This window comes from Heterodontus francisci, chromosome 20, assembly GCF_036365525.1.
Source record: "Heterodontus francisci isolate sHetFra1 chromosome 20, sHetFra1.hap1, whole genome shotgun sequence".
NCBI lineage: Eukaryota > Metazoa > Chordata > Chondrichthyes > Heterodontiformes > Heterodontidae > Heterodontus > Heterodontus francisci.
In genome coordinates this window covers 25,534,108-25,558,287 of record NC_090390.1, presented here as the reverse complement: position 1 = coordinate 25,558,287, position 24,180 = coordinate 25,534,108, and the positions used below count along the sequence as shown (strand labels likewise).

The window sequence follows — 24,180 nt, the reverse complement described above, 5'->3', positions numbered from 1 at the left end:
AAGTGAAAAAGTTTCTTCCTATCTACCCTATTTATACCTCAATACCTTTGTATACCTCAATCAGGTCCCCCCTCAGCCTTCTCGGCTCTAAAGAAAACAACCCTAGCCTATCCAGTCTCTCTTCATAGCTGAAATGCTCCAGCCCAGGCAACATCCTGGTGAATCTCCTCTGCACCCTCTCCAGTGCAATCACATCCTTCCTATAGTGTGGTGACCAGAACTGTACACAGTACTCCAGCTGTGGCCTAACTAGCATTTTATACAGTTCTATCATAACCTTCCTGCTCTTATATTCTATGCCTCAGCTAATAAAGGCAAGTATCCCATATACCTTCCTAACCACCTCATCTACCTGTGCTGCTGCCTTCAGTGATCTATGGACAAGGACACCAAGGACACCAAGGTCCCTCTGACCCTCTGTACTTCCTAAGGTCCTACCATTGCCTTGTTAGTCCTCCCAAAATGCATACTTAGTTCCTTACATAGAATTTACAGCACAGAAACAGGCCATTCGGCCCAATAGTTCTCCGCTGGTGTTTACGGTCTGCATGAGCCTCCTCCCACCCTTCTTTATCTAACCCTAACAGCACAACTTTTCTCCCTCATGTATTTACCTAGCTTCCCCTTAAATGCATCTATACCTTTAGCCTCAACTACTCCATGTGCGTTCCACACTCTGACCCCTCTCTCAAAGACCCAGGCATCACATGTCCAAAGATTAAATCTCATTCAGAAGAACGTGCGACGTCTGCCTGCCCCTGATAATTCAAACACGTTTACTGCATGAAAAATGCGAATTATCCAGTAATCCAAATTAAACAATGGAAGTAGCACAGTGCTACAAGATTATCAGGTAATTTGCATTTAGAGTCGTCTGCATAAATTCAAACCTTTACAAACAAGGAAAAGGCACTGACTAAATCCAGATGTGGATGAACAGACAAGCTCTCTGTGAATTCAACATAACATTTTTCCTGACACTGACAGGAAATGTGATCCCTTGGCCCCACACGGAGTTTTACACAGCACAAGTATCAGTATGTAGGAGACATACATCCTCACTTCACAGGCGCCCAAGAGTCACACAGAGACAGAAGCAATTAAAATCGAAAAAGGGATGGAATCCACACAAAAAATAATCAACTGTACCAAACAGTATAACCAGGCAATCCTCTCATTATCTTGTTTTCCCCCTTACTTTCTCTGCCTGTTCTCTCTCCTGCCCTCCTGGAGGTGTTGTCTTCTTGCTGGGAGTTGCTTTGACACGGACAGCATGCCTGCTGTTAACTTATCCCAGGTTCATGTGTGAGCATCGAAGGTGAATGTTGGCAGGTTAAACAACCACAGAGTGGGTCATTTTGACCCAAACCACCTAGTGGGAACAGGGCAGATTCGGGGAGGAAGCTCGTTATATACATCACAATTTTATTCTCCACTGAAGAGACAAATCAGGCAGGGCCTGAAAGAGACACTCAACCTGACCCATCCCATTCTCACCAAGCCATTCGGTTAAAATTACCTCCTGTGAGTCTGATCAGGTCTTTGCCAAGATCCTTGCATGCACATACTTACATGTGTGCCTGCACACCCATACACATATGAGATATAGATACACACACATTTTCAGTAGGTAGTGTCTTGATATTAATAAGAATCAGGATCTCTGTGAAATTTCCTCTCACTAACCCAAGGACACCGAGGCCAATCATAGTGTTCATAAAAGATAGCATAGACAGAGGATTCATTAACGGACAGGAAGCAAAGAGTGGGCATAAACAGGGCATTTTCAAGTTGGCAGGCCTTGAATAGTGGAATGTCGCAAGGATCAATGCTGAGGCCTCCAGCTATTTACAATCTAAATTAATGACTTAGATGAAGAGATGATGATACAAAGGTAGGTGGAAAGATAAGCTGTGGGGAGGTCACAGAGAGGCTGCAAAGAGAAATAGACAAGTGAGTGGGCAACAAGATGGCAGATGGAGTATAATGTAGAGAAGTGTGAAGTTGTTCACTTTGGTCTTAAGAATAGAAAAGCAGAATATTTTTTTTAAAGGTGTGAAACTTGTAAGTGTTGATGTTTAAAGAGACTTGGGTGTGCTTGGACAAGGAACACAGGAAGTTAGCATGCAGGTACAACAAGCAATTAGGAAGGCAAATGGCATGTTGACCTTTATTGTAAGAGGATTAGAGTACAGGAATAAGGAAGTATTGCTACAATTGTACAGGGTTTTGTTGAGACCACATCTGGAATACTGTGTGCAGTTTTGGTCTCCATATTTAAGAAAGGATATATTTGCATTGGAGGCAGTACAGTGAAGGTTCACTAAATTGGTCCCTGGAATGAGGGGGTTGTCCTTTCATGAGGGGCTGAGTAAATTGGGTCTGTATTCTCTGGAGTTTAGAAGAATGAGAGGTGATCTCATTGAAACATGCAAGATTCTGAAGGGGCTGGATAGGGTAGACACAGAGATAGTTTCTGCTGGTCGAGGAATCTAAAACATGGGGTCACAGTCTCAGGATAAGGAGCCAATCATTTAGGTCTAAGATGAGGAGAAATTACTTCACTGAAAGGGTTGTGAATCTTTAGAATTCTCTACTCCACAGGGCTGTGGATATTCCATCGTTGGATACATTTAAGGCTGGGATAGACAGATTTTTGGTCTCTGAGGGAATCAAGGGATCTGGTGAATGGGCAGGAGAGTGGAGTTGAAGCCTAAGATCAGCCATGATGGTATTGAATGGCAGAGAAGGCTCAATGGACCATATGGTTTACTCTTGCTCCAAGTTCTTGTGTTCTTTTGTGTCCCATTACCATCAGCTGTAGTCAGTTGATGACACTGGATCAAATGACTCGGTAACTCTAATTGACCAGCACCAATCATTCACCATATGAGGTATCACCAAACATCTCCAGTTACCATACAGAGGGACATTATCCTCAAACACTGGGCATGACTAAAGAGCAAACTACTGAAAATAAGAACTGGCACAAATCCAAAAGATGCGTGAAATGAAATTGCTAGTGTTTTGAACATCAAGTTAAATGGAGGCGCAGTGAAAGAGGGAACTCCAAACATCAACAAACCTTTTAAAATCAAATGGTTACTATTTTCTTTTCAGGGTTTTTCCTTGGATCTGCTACATTATCGGGATTAGGATTCAGGTCATTTGTGGGACTGTTACTTGGGCTATTCCATAGGAGTTCATCCCAGCCTGCCAACAGGGAGGTTGCTGGACTTCCTCAGCAAGACTGCCATAGCTTTCTGGCTTACAATTGAGAAGTGCGCTTGTTGACTATGGAAAGCTTCACAGTCAGAATGGCTTCTGATCACAGTACATCTCCTATAACACCATACACAGCAACTATGCAGGCCAGAGGAAACCTTTACTACATCCAGCAGTAATGCTTTTAATTTATTCAATTCCAGATAAGGTAACAACCTTCACACCCCACTACATCGATTAAAATAACTATTTCAATATGTGACTTGAAGCTAATAGAGGCTGTATATTTATTTCAAATCCATTGTAGAATGACATACTTTTGTTTTGGAAAGAATTGGGGCTCCTCGATCGAGCAACATTTCCACCACCTGTTCGTGCCCGCTCCTAGCAGCACAATGTAGAGGGGTCAGGCCATCCTGGGAAAAGAATTACAGTATTACTGTTTTGTACCAATACTTTGTGGTAAAATCTGCTTTCACTACCACCCCGAGATTACAACAGTGACTACAGTGGCTGTAAAGTCCTTTGAGATTTATTTGTTTTCTCCCTGCCTTTTTTCTTTGTTCCCTACGGACAGTGAATATGGGACAATAACTGGGCACAGCATGTTGCTCACCAATGATTCTCTGAGTATTGTACTTCTCAATGTAGCTATTTCAGGGGAACATATTAGTTCTGGAATGTTGAAAGTAGCATTATTTAAGCATGAAAAACATGGAGTCTACCGTACTCTGAAAAAAGATCAAAATTTAAAAAAAAAATCCTTGATGCAAAACTGCTTTGACTGACTGTAAAGGATTAGTCCTTGTTATAGTACCAGTTATATCAAGGGGAAAAAAACAAATGAGTGCATAGACAGCATTTCACAACCGTAGGACGTCGCAAAGTGCCTTACATAGATAAAAAAAACGTTTAAAGTGTAGTCACTGTTGTAATGTAGGGAAAGGAAACCAATTTATGCACAGCAAGCTCCCACAAACAGCAATGAGATAAATGAACAATTAACCTGCTTTTGCTATTGTTGGTTAAGGGCTAAACATTGGCCAGAACACCAAGGAGAACACCCCTGCTCTTCTTAAATAGTGTCACAAGATTTTTTTATGTCCAACGGAGAGGGCAGAGGAGACCTTGAATAAAGGTCTCATTGGAAAAATGACACCTCCAACAGTGCAGCATTCCCTCAGTACTGCACTAAAATGCCAGCCTCAATGGTGAAAAGTCACAACCTTCTGAATCAGAGGTGAGATCACTAGCTCCACGGAGCCAAGGCTGACCCTATTCAGGACAAAGGGCCTAATTCAGCAGTGCTCACTCCTCCCAATCCTGCTGACATACTGATGACTGAAGAACCTGTCATTTAGTAAGTACAACATGAAGTAAACACATGCTTTTCCGGGTCTGTATAACCTGTTGTGCAGAGGTACACCAAGGGAATTCGCGATCTAAGCTCCAGAATTTTCACCCTCGGCCTCTCTGCCTCTCGGCCCTCCTTTAAGATGCTCCTTAAAAACTACCTCATTGCCCAAGCTTTTGGTTACCTGTCCTAATATCTTCTTATGTGGCTCGGTTAATTTTTGTCTGTTAATGCATCTGTGAAATGCTTTGTGACACTTTACAACATTAAAGGCTCTATAGAAATGCAAGTTGTTGTTATTGTGTCGGAGCATAGGATCTCCCACAGCCAACTGTACTCCAGAATGTGAAGGATACATACTATGCCTCCAGTACTGGCCAAACTTCTCCCTGGGTTCAAAGGGGGTCTGTGAGAAACAAAGGAATTGTGTGCCTCCTTCCTACTGGTTTTCCAACAGGCCCCACGTCACTGAAGGAACTAGTAAATTAAAAAGGGCAGATGAATCCTGGAAGGGACCGGGTCATTGGCCTAAACTAAACCAAACCTTCAACCCTTTGCTTGAATCTTCCAATAGCCTTGTCAGTTCAAAGACTAGTTGTTAAGGCCAGGCATTCTTGCATGAATACCCCTTGGGGTAGGTTTCCCAACTAGACTGGAGCAGCCATGGCCCACTGCCAGCCCAGATCAGTGATCAGTCGCTGGGTCGAACCAGGGGACCCAGCGCTGCCACAGATCGGTGATCAATCACTGGTCGAACCAGGGGACCCAGCGTTGGCACAGATCAGTGATCAGTCACTGAGACTAACCGGGGACTCAACGCTGGCACAGATCGGTGATCAGTCACTGGGTCGAACCAGGGGACCCAGCGCTAGCACAGATCAGTGATTAGTCACTGGGACTGACCAGGGAACCTAGCGCTGGCACAGATCAGTGATCAGTCACTGGGACTAACTAGGGGACCCAGCGCTAGCACAGATCAATGATCAGTCACTGGGACTAACCAGGGAACCTAGCACTGACACAGATCGGTGATCAGTCACTGGGACTAACCAGGGGACACAGCGCTGGCACAGATCGATCAGTCACTGGGTCGAACCAGGGGACCCAGCGTTGCCACAGATCAGTGATCAGTCACTGAGACTAACCGGGGACTCAGCGCTGGCACAGATCGGTGATCAGTCACTGGGTCGAACCAGGGGACCCAGCGCTAGCACAGATCAGTGATCAGTCACTGGGACTGACCAGGGAACCTAGCGCTGGCACAGATCAATGATCAGTCACTGGGACTAACCAGGGGACCCAGCGCTAGCACAGATCGGTGATCAATCACTGGGACTGACCCAGGGAACCTAGCGCTGGCACAGATCAGTGATCAGTCACTGGGACTAACTAGGGGACCCAGCGCTAGCACAGATCAATGATCAGTCACTGGGACTAACCAGGGAACCTAGCACTGACACAGATCGGTGATCAGTCACTGGGACTAACCAGGGGACACAGCGCTGGCACAGATCGATCAGTCACTGGGTCGAACCAGGGGACCCAGCGCTGGCATAGATCGGTGATCAGTCACTGGGTCGAACCAGGGGATCCAGTGTTGGCACAGATTGGTGAGCAGTCAGTGGGTCGAACCAGAGGACCCAGTGCTGGCACAGATCGGTGATCAGTCACTGGGACTAACCAGGGGACCTAACGCTGGCACAGATCGGTGATCAGTCACTGGGACTAACCAGGAGACTCACCACTGACACAGATCGGTGATCAGTCACTGGGACTAACCAGGGGACCTAACGCTGGCACAGATCGGTAATCAGTCACTGGGACTAACAAGGAGACCCAGCGCTGGAACAGGTCAGTGATCAGTCACTGGGACTAACCAGGAGACCCAGCGCTGGCACAGATTGGTGATCAGTCACTGGGTTGAACCACTAGACTCATCGCTGGCACATCAGTCACTGGGACTAACCGGGAAATCAGCTCTAGCACAGACTAGTGATCAGTCACTGGGACTAACCAGGGGTCCCAGCGCTGGCACAGATCGGTCACTGGGTCGAACCAGGGAACCTAGCGCTGGCACAGATCAGTGATCAGTCACTGGGACTAACCAGGAGACTCACTGCTGGCACAGATCAGTGATCAGTCACTGGGACTAACCGGGGGACAGCGCTGGCACAGATCGGTGATCAGTCACTGGGTCGAACCAGGGGACCCAGCGCTAGCATAGATCGGTGATCAGTCACTGGGTCGAACCAGGGGATCCAGTGCTGGCACAGATTGGTAAGCAGTCAGTGGGTCAAACCAGAGGACCCAGTGCTGGCACAGATCAGTCACTGGGACTAACCAGGGGACCTAACGCTAGCACAGATCGGTGATCAGTCACTGGGACTAACCAGGAAATCCAGCGTTGGCACAGGTCAGTGATCAGTCACTGGGACTAACCAGGAGACCCAGCGCTGGCACAGATTGGTGATCAGTCACTGGGACTAACCATGGGTCCCAGCGCTGGCACAGATCGGTCACTGGGTCGAACCAGAGAACCCAGTGCTGGAACAGATCGGTGATCAGTCACTGTGACTAACCAGGGGACCTAGCACTGGCACAGTTCGGTGATCAGTCCCTGGGACTAACCAGGAGACTCACCGTTGGCACAGATTGGTGATCAGTCACTGGGTCGAACCAGGAGACTCACTGCTGGCACAGATCAATGATCAGTCACTGGGACTAACTGGGGTAGTGTATTGCGATGGATAAAAAATTGGTTGGCGGTCAGGAAACAAAGAGTAGGGATAAATGGTTCTTTTTCTGAATGGCAGGCTGTGACTAGTGTGGTACCGCAGGGATCGGTGCTAGGACCCCAGCTATTCACAATATACATTAATGATTTAGATGAGGGAACTAAATGTAATATCTCCAAATGACACAAAACTGGGTGGGAGGGTGAGTTGTGAGGAGGATGCAGAGAGGCTTCAGGGTGATTTGGACAAGTTGAGTGAGTGAACTAATGATGGCAGATGCAGTATAATGTGGATAAATGTGAGGTTATCCACTTTGGTAGCAAAAACAGGAAGGCAGATTATTATCTGAACAGCTATAAACTGAGAGAGGGGAATATACAGCGAGACCTGGGTGTTCTCGTACACCAGTCGCTGAAGGTAAGCATGCAGGTGCAACAGGCAGTAAAAAAGGCAAATATTATGTCGGCCTTCATAGCAAGAGGATTCGAGCACAGGAGCAGGGATGTCTTGCTACAATTATATAGGGCCTTGGTGAGGCCACACCTGGAATATTGTGTACAGTTTTGGTCTCCTTATCTGAGGAAGGATGTTCTTGCTATAGAGGGAGTGCAGCGAAGGTTTACCAGACTGATTCCTGGGATGGCGGGACTGACGTATGAGGAGAGATTGAGTCGGTTAGGATTATATTCGCTGGAGTTCAGAAGAGTGAGGGGGGATCTCATAGAAACTTATAAAATTCTAACAGGACTTGACAGGGTAGATGCAGGAAGGATGTTCCCGATGGTGGGGGAGTCCAGAACCAGGGGTCATAGTCTAAGGATACGGGGTAAACCTTTCAGGACTGAGATGAGGGGAAATTTCTTCACCCAGAGAGTGGTGATCCTGTGGAATTTGCTACCACAGAAAGCAGTTGAGGCCAAAACAGTGTGTGTTTTCAAGAAGGAGTTAGATATAGCTCTTGGGTCTAAAGGGATCAAAGGGTATGGGGCGAAAGCGGGAACAGGCTACTGAGCTGGATGATCAGCCATGATCATAATGAATGGCGGAGCAGGCTCGAAGGGCCAAATGGCCTACTCCTGCTCCAATTTTCTATGTTTCTATGTTAATCAGCACTAGCACAGACTAGTGATCAGTCACTGGGACTAACCAGGGGTGCCAGGGCTGGCACAGTTCAGTGATCAGTCATAGGTCGAACCAGGGAACCCAGCACTGGAACACATTGGTGATCAGTCACTGTGACTAACCAGGGGACCCAGTGTTGGCACAGATCGGTGATCAGTCACTGGGACTAACCAGGGTACCCAGCACTGGAACATATTGGTGATCAGTCACTGTGACTAACCAGGGAACCCAGCACTGGAACATATTGGTGATCAGTCACTGTGACTAACCAGGGGACCCAGTGTTGGCACAGATCGGTGATCAGTCACTGGGACTAACCAGGGTACCCAGCACTGGAACATATTGGTGATCAGTCACTGGGACTAACAAGGAGACCCAGCGCTGGAACAGGTCAGTGATCAGTCACTGGGACTAACCAGGAGACCCAGCGCTGGCACAGATTGGTGATCAGTCACTGGGTTGAACCACTAGACTCATCGCTGGCACATCAGTCACTGGGACTAGCCGGGAAATCAGCACTGGCACAGACTAGTGATCAGTCACTGGGACTAACCAGGGGTCCCAGCGCTGGCACAGATCGGTCACTGGGTCGAACCAGGGAACCTAGCGCTGGCACAGATCAGTGATCAGTCACTGGGACTAACCAGGGGACCCAGCGCTGGCACAGATCATTGATCAGTCACTGGGACTAACCAGGAGACTCACTGCTGGCACAGATCAGTGATCAGTCACTGGGACTAACCGGGGGACAGCGCTGGCACAGATCGGTGATCAGTCACTGGGTTGAACCAGGGGACCCAGCGCTGGCATAGATCGGTGATCAGTCACTGTGACTAACCAGGGAACCCAGCACTGGAACATAATGGTGATCAGTCACTGGGACTAACCAGGGAACCCAGCACTGGAACATATTGGTGATCAGTCACTGGGACTAACCAGGGGACCCAGCTCTGGCACAGATCGGTGAGCAGTCACTGGGACTAACCAGCGGACCCAGTGCTGGCACAAATTGGTGATCAGTCACTGGGACTAACCACTGGTGTGGAAAAAATTTAAGTGGTGATTTTTCAAGAGTGAGGAATGTCTACACCTATTCACTGTTTGTTTGCCTCTGTTAAGCTTTTAAAATGAATTTTTGCTGCTTTGTCAGGATTGGTTTGTGGAAACTGCCATTTGGAGCCGCAGACTTACCCTGGTCTTGGCTTCAATTTGAGATCCTCGGTCCAGCAGCAACTTAACCATGTTGGCATTTCCTCTCTTTGATGCCACGTGCAGTGGAGTGATATCATTCTGCGGAGAACACCAATCCTTCAATCAGTATGAAGTATATGTTAACAGATGGACCATTACCAGAAATGTAGCAACTCCCAACACACCTCACATTGGGAAAGTGCATTATTATTTTACAGGGTTCAGTCTGCTCAGAGTTCAGCAGCTTCTTTCAAATCTACAGAGCAATGTCGTTTAATATCACCAACCATGCGTACAACAAAAAAAAGACGCAGTCAAATGTTGCTGACAGTTCCTTTCTGTGTTCTCATTCCCTGAAGCAAAATGTATTCTAATATAGAATAACTAGCGATAATCATAAACTTACAATGAGCTTTCAACTCATTTGTACAAGGGTGGACGCAGGCAAACCAGAACACGTATCCATGTATACTGGCGTTAGCTAAAGTGCTGCAGTCATTCACCTCCATTTCAGCCTTGGTTGTCGGAAAGAGGCAGGCTTCTGGTGTGGGGTCTTGCTCATCGAGGATGTGCATTTTACAATCAGAGGGCAGCGGGCCAATTTGTGATATCCCCCAGTTTTCTGGTGAGCTCCAAGACCAATTTACCAGGAAATCAAGCCTTGCAAAACGGGCACACCAACACTCACTGTTTGCCCCTACAGGTTTACATTTGATAACTGGATGTATTTTCTTCCAGTTCTCTGTGAATCTGTTTTGCCAGGAGCTGGGTGGTTCTCGCCCCTCCTCTCTCCTTTCTTCCAATGACCTTCACATTCTGCTGGATTGACCGTCAGGCTGCTCAAACCTCTCCCCTCAACTTTCTGGGAACATAGCAACAGGAGGAGGCCATTCAGCCCCTCCAGCCTGTTCTGCCATTCCATTAGGGCATGGCTGATCTTTATCTTTACTCCATTTACCAGCCTTGGTTCTGTAACCCCGAATACCTTTGCCAACAAAAATCTATCAATCTCAGTTTTGAAATTTTCAATTGACACCCAGCGTCAACAACATTTTGGTGGGAAGAGAGTTTTGGATTTAAATAAGCTTCTGTAGGAAGAAGTGGTTCCTGATATCATCCCTGAAAGGTCTGGCTCTAATTTTAAGGTTATGCCCTCTTGTGCTGGACTCCCCCACCAGTGGAAATAGTTTCTCTCTAAGCCCCCTATCAAACCCTTTAATCATCCTAAACACCTCAATTAGAGAACCACTTAATCTTCTACATTCAAGCAAATACAAGCCTTGTCTATGCAACCAATCATCATTTAATCTTCTCCCGTCTCCAGAGAGTATTTACTGTGTGGTGGATTGTGGCAACCTCTCTAAACCTTGAATCAATGGCTTGTCTTTATTTGCAAGTTATTTGACTGCTGGACCCTTCACAACTGAACTTGATATGAACATACATTTCCACAGGTTTATGATTCGGAGTCTGGTATCCAAGCTGACTTTTCCATTCCCCAGCTTAGGGGTACTGAGTTGTAGTATTCCCGCCCACCATGCCTCCCCACTGCCATCTCATATGTTGAAAACTGTTGGTTAAGGTCAGACCATAACCCCCACCTGGCCACAATTTATTATCCCAGTTAACGTTTAAAATTGCAATGACCTATTCCTATACCTTGTGTTCCTATGAATCACTCTCAGTTATCTTTTCTTGACAGTGTCACTGATTAAGTGGATAAATTAGAACCTGGCCATACAATTTGCGATTATGCAATACAGATATGATTAATAATTCACCCACAGCACTGTTCAGAAGGATTCCAGCAAGCATATGTTAAGCACAAGACAGAAAGTGCTGGGGAAGAGAGGCGCTGAAGGATAATGTACATCAGACAGCAGAGCTGCTGAGGCCATTGAAAAAAGCGACTGATGAGAAACAAATGATAACGCTGCACTTTTATTTGCAGTGTTGTTTCCTCCGCAGCCCCCTTGACCTCCTGCAATAAGCACAGCCTGTAGCCAACAGAGAGGGTGGCGAACTTATCTCCAGGCCTCTGCCTGTGTCACTCGAGCTCACCACATGGTGTGTTGGTCCCTTGGGCTGACTCTTGTTTCAAGTCCCCACACCTGTGGCCTAGCAGCTGGCCTCCGTGCCATGGTGCCATAGTTGAGTCAGGCAACTTAGTGTCATGGGGATATCAAAACTGTGGCCCTTTCCCCTTGCGGCCAAGGCAGCACATGTTAGTGATCCAACTGCTAAAGTGCTGTGGTGATCTTGTACCATTCTACTTTAAGTTTATGAGTGTATCCAATCTTTGCAAAGATATAATGCAGAGAATGGGAGATGAAATTCCACCATTTGAATTCACTTTTCTTTTTTTTTAGAAAAGTTGGAAATAAAAAGCTGGTATAAAGTGGCCACAAAGCTGGCAAGATTGTTGTAAAAACCCAACTGGTTCATTAATGTTCTTTAGGCTGTCCTATATATGACTCCAGTCTCACACCAATGTGATTGACTCTATCTGCCCTCTGAAGTGACCTAGCAAGCCATTCAGTGGTATAAAAACAGCTAACAGTTCAAGAAGGCAGTCCACTACCACCTTCTCAAGGGCAACGTGTGTGCGAGGTATGAGTAATAAATGCCAGCCTTGCCAGAAATGCCCACATCCTGGGAATAAATGAAGATATGGGTTCATAGATCCTTTTCCTTTTAAACAATTAAGGATCAGATTCCTTCTTCTACCCAGCCCCACTGCCATCCACTATCTCTGGGTTAGCAGAAATAGCAATAATACGCACATGGCCTGTGCCATGGGGGCGTACTGTCTAGGCTATGGGATCAATGTGGGGATGAGCACCAAAGTGTGGCTGTACTCCAACACCTTAAATATATTTAGATTATGGTCCTGCATGTCAGATGGACAATTAGCCTATTTTTTAATGTGACTAATTTAATTGTGCACTCTCAACAGGAACATTGTGGTTGGAGGGCAACAGTATGATTGATTCAACCAACTTGTGGAATATATCTCCTTTAAAGTATTGTTGCCAGTGACTTTCAGAGCAGGATCAGAACGTGTCTCCAACAAACCCAGACATGAGGCGAGGGAAAATCGCAATGATAGAGAACTTTGGGAACTATAGCTCCAAAGTCATCTGTTCTGCCCAAGCATGTTACACTTATCACCTGTCATGCCTCAAATTACTCACATACTGTATCCCACAACATTATTTTCTCATAGAAATCTAATTTATATGTGAATACAACACACAGTTACTATATGCTAGTTTTAACATTTTTGTCACAACATTTGTCACACTTTTGTTTCACCATTGCCCATTGTAAATTGTTACATCAACATTTCCCAATCAATTTTATCATTACCAACTGCCATGGTAGTGGCAGCCTCCGGCCATTAGGTCGAGTGAGTTTCTGAAACCTTTTTCCAATTTTGTACCTGAAGAAAATGATGTTCAACAACTGACCGTGAGCAACACCACAGTCATTGTACTAGTACCTAAGTGTCATCGCCTCACAGAAGATCTTTTTTACACCACATGCTCCTAAAACTCAAGTTATAAATAACATCACTTGCATGTTTGTCTTGGTACATTTTTCACTTACGGCATGCAGAGGGCAGATACAAAAGTGCAATCGGAAGAAGTCAAATTACGATCAGGGATCTTACCCTGGCTGTGAAATCTACAGCAGCACCTCGATTCAGCAACAGAGTTGCTACGTTTATATTCCCGTAGTGAGCAGCTATATGGAGCGGGGTAAAACCACTCTGAAAGAAAGAAAATATTTTAAGCATTCATTTTTGTTTGCATTGTGCACATCAACCTCAAAGGCACTTAATTTCACCAAAGGCTTATCAGTAGTTGCTGGTTAGTTGAGGCTTTGCACTTAACCCCAGTGAAAGAACTCTGCAATGCCACATCCACAGCCACAACACTCCATTCCAAGCTAGTTTGGTTTTCTATTGCTGTACACAGCTACGTTTTCTCTATCTGTGCTTTGATTCAACTTCAGTCAGTCAGTGCACTCCGAAACTCAAAACGAAGGAGGACTGCAGTGCTGAGATGCAACAAGTACCGAGTCCAAACCTGGAGTTGCCATACATCTGTGCGGATTCACCCAGTCCACTTTCAGCGGCACCTTGCATATCTCCCTGTCTCACAGGAGATTTGTGTGTGATTGATGATCTCTGGAAACATCTCCATGGGGGACGTTTGCACAAAATGAATCAGTTGGAAGTACAGTCTTTGTTTGTGAATTACTAGTTTTAACAGGACCTCTGATAACCCCTAGCAGTGACAGCCATCTCTGTATATAAATATGTATATGTGTGAGAGAGAAAGTACACTGAACACACACACATACCCATACCCATCAGTGCGCTCCTCACACCCAGCTTCTCACACCAAAAGGAAATTATAGAAAATCCTTTCTGCAAACTAAGCTGCAGAACATAACTGCTAATTTTGTTAAATTCCACACACTGGACTTTTAAAAGGGAATCCCCCTGAATCCCAGCATGTCCCACAGTCTACATGGTTGGTGTTTTATGAAGATCTTATGTTCACGTGTTCAGCTGCATTAATCCACTTGTGTTTGTATCCCAAAGAAGTCAGAGTTTCATGAATGGATTTTTTAAAAAACCCAAATCTTGGCCTGTGAATTGATTTTCAAATGACCCTTTTCAGGATTGAAACCCATCAGAATCTTGAAGTCAACCAAAATGAAAATGGGGTGAGATGTAGAACAGACAGCTAAATCAGTATCATTCAAAGTCAAGATTACCCCCAATAGTGCTAACCTCCATCTGTCGCTATATCAAACAGACACCTGGCTTCAACTAGGCAAAATGAAAAGCTCCACTGGAAATGCAACACTGCATTCTGCTTGTACGATATCTAATTCAGCAGTTCTTGACCCCAACACTGGTTCAAAATCCGTTCCTTAGGGACTGGTTCACCCCCTCACCACTACCAGCAAAACAACCTCTCGTGTTAAAAACCCCACTGCAACCCCTTGGCGCAACCTGGCCAAGCCCGGGCCTTCAGAAAGTGTGGTATCTTACAGTATAAATTGGGAACTATTTGAAAGTAAGACAAAATCCTGCATTATTAAGTACATGCAAATTGAAATATTATATAAAATCTGCAATGTAAGTCATTGTATCAAGCCTTTTTAAACTTGTACGATAGTGACTCAGACAGCAGCGAACTTGTACACTGTGAATCATATAATGTGCATAAAACAGGGCTTGTGACTCAATCATTGGATCTTACAGTAAAAATCAAACACCGTTTCAATGCATCACTTGTCAATGGGTCCAAGTGTGCTTAAAGGGTACACACCATCCCATTGGAGACGTGGGTTGTTAGCACAACGTGACAAGTAGCTCAGAGTTGCAGAGGCTGTTTCCTGTTTAACGGAGAGGTCTGCTGCAGCGATCAGCACAATACAAAAGCGGCAGCCTATTTATTAGCCAGTTCCACAGAACATGGTGACAGACACAGCATCGGCAAGTCTGGATTACTCACAATTGTGATTTGGCATCTCCCTGGCCAGAAGTATGGGACAACACACACCCTTTAAGGGAGTGGCAAGCAGAACAGGGTGAAGATCCAAGTGACTTGTGCATAACCATGCTTGGTCAGAAGTTTCTGCAGATGTTGAACTGACATGTGTACTGATCAATTAAACAGTCCTTTCCTTTCTCAGAAACCATGCCATTTTCAACACCAATTGTCTTTAGGAATCCGATGCATTTGGATGCGGTCACACTTGGCAGGTAGCTCGTCTCCACTGTTGTACAATGTTAGACAGGGCCCATCATCTCATAATTGAGTGACTAAGAACATGCAACTAATAATTTGGGTCCCGCATTACCGGAGTTCTGGAGGAACTAGATGCATTTGCAAAAATGTTCAGCAAGTTTCATAGCCATGCTTACTGTGGGGGAGAAAAAGATACTGTGTTTAAGTGATGTGTCTGTGTGTTTCTTTTTAAGGCTCTAAAAGCCCCTCTTTGCTGACACTTGCAGGGTAAGTGTCATGCAGCAGCCTGGGAAGTCAACCCTGGATGCACCCCCGATCAGGGCTGTCTGCAGTTCTCAGTGTCCATATAACATCAGAACTCTAGCAAGGGCCCAGTTGGCTCTTCCGAGTACAATCAAGTTTGCATTTAGAGCAAAATAAGTTAGAAATGGGAGGTTAACCATTTTCTGCAACTTTCAAAATGACAACAAAAAAAGGAAAATCGGGCGAATAATGCTCCCAGGTCCAACTGCAGAAAGCCCTGCGATTTCTATTTCTCCGGATTTGGACATGCTACATTATCAGAAGCCATTAAACTCATTAAATCAAAAAGGAAAGCATAGCCAGAAAAAAAGAGAGAGATGAAGCAGCAGTGGCACGAAGATTATGAGTGATGTGGCATATAATATATATACCTCTGTGGTCCTATTCACCATCATCTACGATAGCACATTGGGCAGAGAAGAGAAGGGAAGAAAAATGAAGGATTAGTTCACCGACGGGTGACATGAATTCATAAAGCCCTGTGATGGCGAACAAAAAGAAAGCAGTGATCCAAGCAAAATGGGAAGTAAAGACAGCAACAAAACAAAGGAAGGAGGGGAAAAAAAGACTGAACGGGAAGGGGCTGAAGAGGAAAAGATTCCTTGTATACCAACTTTACGTTATCGGAAATATTCTCTCAAATGAAAATATTTGAACACAATTTTGAAAAGAAAAATGATCACCGACATCCCTGCAAAAGAGTTTGACAACATTTACTTCCTTTAAGGCTCAGTATACAGTTGCCAACTCTGGTTAGATGCATTCCTGCAGGTTTCATCAGATGAACTCATACCCCCAACCACCCTTGCCCCATGCTCCTGCCACTGATCACCTGACATGTCCATCCTGGCAGGACATTGCCTTTCCAAGCCAATTGGAAAATGAACAGACATTTTGTTACCCAAATGGATGTTTCTTGACTCTCAATCAAATAGCATTTTTCCTCATCTCCGATATTTTTGTAACTAATAAGTTGACGTATTCAAAGAACATTAATGCCCTGGTGATTGGTCTTGTACAATACTCGCAGCATTGTCCTGGTGATTAATTTTCAATTGCTGAAAACTCCAGTTCAATCCTGGACGATTAACAACCCTACCTGGTGGGCCAGATGACCAAAAAACAAATGAAGAAAAAAAAAGCCCGCACCAGTTTTGGTGTTCACTTTGCTTCCTCCTAATGCCCTTCTCTACTGGAGGACACAACTGCAAGATGACCATGGGTTAGAGAGCAGACCATGGGTTAGAGAGCAGACCATGGGCTAGAGGGCAGACCATGCACTACCGCAAAGCATGCAAGCAGTGAGCAAGACTTACCTTGGACTCCACGTCAGCATTGTGGTCATTCTGTAGGAGCAGCGCTGCCGCTTTGGTGTCGTCCTTGCGGGCGGCGATGTGCAGGGCCGGCAGGCGGACCTTCCCCTTCGTGTCATTCTCCAGCAGCAGCGAGACCACCTGGTCATGGCCTTGCTGCAGCGCGACCGCCAGTGGCGTAAACCCATCCTGCAGGGGAAAAAAGGCAACAATTATGTCCTGGCACTTTTGGTGCACAGGCCTCCCCTTTACCCAGAGAGCGGTGAGATTGTGGAACTCACAACCGCAGGGAATGGTTGAGGTGAATAGTATGGATACCTTTAAGGGGAAGCTGGATAAATACATGTGGGACAAAAGAATCAAAGGTTATGTTGATAGGGTTCAGATGAAATAGGGAGGGAGGAGACTCGTGCAGAGCATAAACACTGGTACAAACCTGCTGGGCTGAGTGGCCTGTTTCTGCACTGTAAATTCCATGTAAATTTAAGTAACTCACCATTCAGCAGCACTATTTTAACCCAGCTTGGTATGGATGTGCTTCATTTGAAGGAGGCTCTCAGCACCCAGAATGTTGACTGGTGGGCGTCTGGGAGGCTGCCTTTTTCTGAAGGGTTAGGAATTGACTTACCTTCACGTGAGCAAGAGCATTCAACTTTTTTTCCCTTTGCGTGCCACACAGGCATGTGCCATTCAGCCTTGGATCCCACGTGCCAATGTATAAATCCATGTTCCTTTGGCATTGCACCATTGGACTAATGGGATAGTGTTTTCAAAGAACCAGCAGAGGCACGATGGGCCAAATGGCGATCTTCTGTATGCTATGATCATTAGCAAACTTGCTGACAATAACAGATCTTATGCCATCTGGTTTGTGGTTTAACTCGCCCTTTCCATGCCAGAATATTCAATCGGGTAAGGAATGCAGGCACAATAGAACTCAGTTGCTTGGGCATCAAAGGCCAGCTTGCAGGTTAGGCTCACTTGAGCCGGTTGTGGTTCACCACCTGCACTCTGGCCACCCGATGTAAAGGAATGGGAAAACTACAGTGAATATAATTTATTCCATTGAAATGGACAGATGTCCTTTTGAAACCATTAAAAAAAAAAATCCCTGACTTGTTCACTAATAAACAAAGGAAGAGGTTCATTTGGTAAAATTTGGGTTATTTTATCCTTCAAACGTGAAGACAATGTGCACATTTAACACCAGCGTTAAACTTCAAAGGACACATAGTGTAAGGGCAGCATCGATCAGAGAATGAGACACGGAGGTCAGCGCAACCTGGATCCGTGGCCTGAGACATTTAGCCAAAGAATCTTGACCTGATTTAAAAGCCACGGTTCAATATCTCCTGAATGAAGAGCTAACAGAAAATTAAAACACAGCATAAATGAGAGGAATTGGCAAAACAGACTTTTGCTTTATAAAGGCTGATTCCCCAATCAGGCAGTCACCCCAGAATGAAAGAAAAGTTTATATAACGCCTTTCATGTCTTCAGAACAACGCAAAGTAGTTCACACCCACTGAATTAATTCTGAGTGTAGGAAAAATGGCAATCAATTTTCACACAGTAAGCTCCCATACACAGCAACGAGATAAATGGCCAGATCATCTGTCTGACTGATGTTGATTGAGAAATCAATATTGGCCAGACCACTGGAGAGAGCTGTCCAGCTCTTATTCAAATGGTGCCGTTGGATCTTGTACATCCACCTGAGAGAGTAAACAGGGCCTTGGTTTAACGTCTCATCCGGAGGACGGCACCTCTGACAGTGCAGCACTCCCTCAGTACTGCACTGAACGGTCAGGCTAAATTATGTGCTCAAGTCTGTGATGATTGAACCCAGTGCTCCCTGCAAGCTCCGTTCCATGCCAGGATCCACAATGGGGGAAATCATCCCTTTAATTTGTGAAGCTGAACAGGCATACCATCCAGCCATGGACAGGAGATGTAAATACCTTGGGTTTATTACATTTAAAATGTCCCGTGTGATCCTTCAAGACAAATGCAAATGAGGAAATTCTTCACATGTTATGCGTCCTGTGTTCATGTCTTTTTAAATAACACTGAAGAGTAATGCTGCTATATCGATCAAGACAGAAAGAATGAAGACATGAAGTTACCTCAGTCGCAATGCTCTGACTGGCACCATTGTCTAGGAGAAACTTTACAACGTCCAGGTGATTCTCCTGTGCAGCCATGTACAAAGGAGTGAAGCCATTCTGCAAAAGAAAATGTATTTTCATTGTGCTTGGGGGAAAAAAAGTCACTTTTGATCAGTCTACAAAGTTTTCGGGTCAGTCATTTAAGCCAAGCTCTTATTCTTTGAGGAATTCTGCCCCAAGGGTATTTGGTTTGCTCTCTCCACAAATGCTGACTAACCTGCGACATGTAACCCACATTTTCTGACTTTGTTTCCAACATTTTCAGCATTTTTCTTCTAATTTTGAACTTTTTCAATTCTGAATGCATTCAGTGCATGAAGCAGTGAGAGCAAAGTCAGGGAGAAACGGATTAGCCATGATCCAATTGATTGGCGGAACAGACTCGAGGAGCTGAATGGCCTGTTCATTCCTGTCCTGTTCCTCTGAGATGATCACAGTTCAACCATTCTTTCTGTCCAACCTTATCTTCTCAGCCCAGGGAACACAGGATGGTGGTGGCGGGGGGAGAGTCAAACAAACAGTAGGGTTAAAAGATAATTAAACTGGAGGTGTCCAGAGATCCCTGCAGTTTGATATGGAGGCAGCAGGTAAGAAGCTAACTCGCAGCAGGTTTTGCCTGACCAAGGAACAGACACACTCCCCTCCGCAGCTCAGGCCTCAGTTTGAAGTTGCAGAGCAGGCCCTGATGACATTATTGGACCCAATCTGCATATTTAAAGTAGGATCCCACTTCCTTCCCACTGGCGTTTTGCTTGTCTGCTCAAAAGGGCAGCTTAAGATCAGCACCCGGCAGGAAGGCAGTGGGATCAGTGTGGTAAGTGGATCAACTTATTTTAACTGCCCCCACCCGCCCCACACACCAGGCAGGGACTATTAAAATCAGGGTCAGAGCATATATCATCATATGGGAAGGGAACAGAAGTAACATAACCAATTTTAATCCAAAAGTCAAAAATAAAGCACTATTTCGACAACTGTGGTGTCGTGGTAATGTAACTGAACTAGTAATCCAGAGGCTGAAACTAATGCCCTGGGGACACGGGTTCAAATCCCACCAAGGCAGCTGGTGGAATTTAAATACAATTAATAAAAATCTGGAATTGAAAGCTCATTAACGGTGTCATAAAACTGTCATCAATTGTCACAGAAACCCATCTGGTTCTCTAATATCCTTTAAGGAAGGAAATCTGCCATCCTTACCTGGTCTGGCCTACATGTGACTCCAGACCCACAGCAATGTGGTTGACTCTTAACTGCCCTCTGAAATGGCCTAGCAAGCCGCTCAGTTGTCAAGGGCAATTTGGGATGGACAACAATTGCTGGCCTTGCCAGCGACGCCCACATCCCATGAAAGAATAAAAATAGCAGCATGCACCCTAAGCGTGATGGTGCTTAACCTGCTGCTCAGGAAGCAAGCTTGTTGAAGGGTTGTCTGCACCGATCTGTATCTGTATTCCTGTATCTAAAAGACAGGAAACCTGGGTGCAAAGCCCTCTGACGTTCATTTGCATGTAATTTGCTTTGCTGAGCACGCTTCAGGTGTAGACAACCAGAAAGACCATGAAGGAAATTAGGGTGCAGTGCCCTTAACGAGCAGAATGGGGGCAAATCATGCCATTTCCCCTCTGCGTCACACCAGTCTTTGGAGTGGTATTTGGAAGTAAGACAGAAGAATATCGGCCCTTTTAATTCGTATGCCATCATACGCCTCGCGGATATTTCAAGTAGAGTATTTATCAAAAACATTTGCGAAACAGTAAATTAGAACAGGAATTCCATTAAAATAAACAAACTCAACTGCATCAATGTATTTAATTCACTTTAAGTGATTTGCTCTTGAATGATGCCCAGTCAATTAATGTTATTATTTCAAAATAAATCCTTGTTAATTTGTTTTCCTTTTAATACTTATTTGTGTCTTTCATTGTGTGAAGGACATTGTATTCAAGGCTAACCTGTAACCTTAATATAACCTCTGCAGATGAGGTGGAAGAGTCGGCTGGTTCATTTTGTCTCATTTTAATGTAAAGCCAATTTCCATTTAATAGAAAGTGAAACATCTGATTAAATAGCGCACATTACATTCACAATCAATTGCATTTTTTAGTCTCATTTAAATTCGAAACCCATTTGCTTTGAAGCCACCTCGTGGAGCTGAGGTCTCTTATTAAGCATTCCGAGCACGTAACAATGCAGTTAGTGAGACACAGGAAAACTGATCTGAAGATCAAGGGTTACGTACATCTTCAGTGCTTCTTATTAAATGGAAGTTAATGCACAACTATAAGGTAAATTAGGTCTTGCAGACAACATTTTGTGCACCCAAAGTATCAGCATCAGCCAGTAAAAAGGACCCAAAAATAAATACTGCCAAGTGTTTCCCTGTAAAGTAGCCAGTTTTTAAAGTCCGCTGAGCTTTAACTTTCCAGTAAATGTTTTACTACTTCTCCAATATGTCCCGTAATCAGAGCAATAATACTTCTAACTTTCCATTAAGTTCAAGACATGCAGGAACAGGAGGAGGCCATTCAGCCCTCGAGGTTGAATCACCATTCAATAGATAATGGCTGATCAGTATCCTAAGTGTATTACCCGTCTTAGATGCATAATCCTTAATACTCTTGCCGAACAAAAATCTACCACTCTCTGTTTTGAAATTTTCAATTGACCTTTTTTTTTGGGGGGGGGGGAAGGGGGAGAAAAGAGTTCCAGATTTTCTATACCCTTTGTGTGAAGAAATACTTTCTGACATCACCCTGAACTGCCTAGCTATAACTTAAAGATTGTGCCCCTTGTTCTGGACTCTCCTACTCGAGGAAATAATTTCCTTCCATCTACCCTATCAGTACACAGTCTGGGGAGTGGGCTTTGTACACGCACTGGGGAGTGGGCTTTGTACATGCACTGGGGAGTGGGCTTTGTACACAGACTAGGGAGAGGGCAGTACACAGTCTGGGGAGCAAGCTTTGTACACAGACTAGGAAGTGAGCTTTGCACACAGTCTGGAGACTGAACGTTGTACAGAGTCTGGTGATTGAGCAGTACACAGTCTGTGGAGTGGGCTTTGTACACGCACTGGGGTGGACAGTATACAGACTGGGGAGTGGGCTTTGAACATGCACTGGGGAGCGGGCTTTGTACATGCACTGGGGAGTGGGCTTTGTACATGCACTGGGGAGTGGACAGTATACAGACTGGGGAGTGGGCTTTGTACACACACTGGGGGAGTGGGCTTTGTACATGCACTGGGGAGTGGGCTTTGTACATGCACTGGGGAGCGGGCTTTGTACACGCACTGGGGAGCGGGCTTTGTCCACGCACTGGGGAGTGGACAGTATACAGACTGGGGAATGGGCTTTGTACATGCACTGGGGAGTGGACAGTATACAGACTGGGGAGTGGGCTTTGTACACGCACTAGGGAGTGGGCTTTGTACATGCACAGGGGAGTGGGCTTTGTACACACACTGGGGAGTGGGCTTTGTATACGCACTGGGGAGTGGGCTGTTCACAGACTGGGAAGTGAGCTTTGTACACAGTCTGGGGAGTGAGCAGTACACAGACTGGGGATTGGGCTTTGTACACACACACTGGGGAGTAAGTTATATAAACACACTAGGGAGGGGGGGGGGGGGGGGTTTGCATACACACTTTGAAGAAGGCTATACTGAAACATCAAGGCATAAACCACAGAAGCCTGAAGAGTGGCTCCACTGTTTTATTTGAACTCAATACTTTGTTGCAGAATTGTATCTATTGAACATTGTATAAATTTGTATAGACAGATACACCCAGACACAGAATGAGTGTACTTTCTAAGTCAAACTGATTTGTTTATATAGAATCTTGCAAATTGCTTAAATGGAAAATGAGTAGCTTTTCAGCCTCAAAGTTCAGGGTTTATGTTTTGATTCCAGGTTTTCTTAAAGTCAACTCTCCATACAGTGCAAGGGGAGGAAGCCTGTGCAGCTAAGATTTATTTGACAGAATAATCATTTTTTATAATGCATCAACGATCACTGTAGTAGTAAACACTTTTAAACATCTCTTTTCTGGGAAACACTTCTTGCTTCAGCCACAAAAAGTGTTTCCATTTGTCCTTAACCCATTTGCAGTTTACTTTCCTCAAACCACTCCACAGTAACTTATTCGAGTGAAGGGGCATAAACAAGCTCCCCAAAATGCAGTCACTTGTAAACCATTCTTGTATTGATTGGTAACATTGACAATCTGGTGGATCGCACCAAATCCAGTCGACCGCCCTGAATCCAGTCGATGGGGCCGAATACAGTCGTGCTGAACCTGCTTAATCACACTGAATCCAGTCAATTACATCAAATCCATTCGACCACACTGAATCTGGTCGACCACACTGAATCTGGTCGACCACACCGAATCTGGACAATTGCATTGAAGCTGTTCGATCACACTGAATGGGCTCAATTTTGTCAGCTTGTCGGGGGTGCCAGCACCACATGTCACGCGGCTGGCCAATTAACATATACAAGGCGCGGGCCCCTTCCTATTGCAGGATGCGGATGGGCTACGAGGCATTGATGGCAGCATCAGATGACTAGAACACAGATGCTGGGGCCATTTTTAAAGTGTTGCTAGCCCTGCTTGTACGGCTGCCTTTCACTGATGCAGTGAACCTGGAGTGCTGCTGTAACTCAGGGACCTCCCTCTACCGCTGCTGCTGCTCTATATCCTGGACTCCCCTCTACCACTGCTGCTGTATATCCTGGACTCTGCTCTACCACTGCTGCTGCTGTATATCCTGGACTCCCCTCTACCACTGCTGCTGCTGCTGTATCTTCTGGACTCCCCTCTACCACTACTGCTGCTCTATATCCTGGACTCCCCTCTACCACTGCTGCTGTATATCCTGGACTCCCCTCTACCACTGCTGCTGCTGTATATCCTGGACTCCCCTCTACCACTGCTGCTGCTGTATATCCTGGACTCCCCTCTACCACTGCTGCTGCTCTATATCCTGGAC

General features: G+C 45.3%; 1 protein-coding gene across 1 annotated transcript in view; it reads right to left on the bottom strand.

The window, feature by feature from the left end:
• The window catches only part of ank3b (ankyrin 3b), a 439,316-nt gene that overhangs the window by 206,324 nt on the left and 208,812 nt on the right, over nucleotides 1-24,180 (bottom strand). The window contains exons 5-9 of the mRNA XM_068052458.1: nucleotides 19,141-19,239; nucleotides 17,018-17,203; nucleotides 13,301-13,399; nucleotides 9,628-9,726; nucleotides 3,543-3,641 (exon numbers count right to left, since the gene is read on the bottom strand). Coding sequence (XP_067908559.1) covers nucleotides 3,543-3,641; nucleotides 9,628-9,726; nucleotides 13,301-13,399; nucleotides 17,018-17,203; nucleotides 19,141-19,239 — 582 coding nt within the window. The remainder of the gene's footprint in view (nucleotides 1-3,542; nucleotides 3,642-9,627; nucleotides 9,727-13,300; nucleotides 13,400-17,017; nucleotides 17,204-19,140; nucleotides 19,240-24,180) is intronic.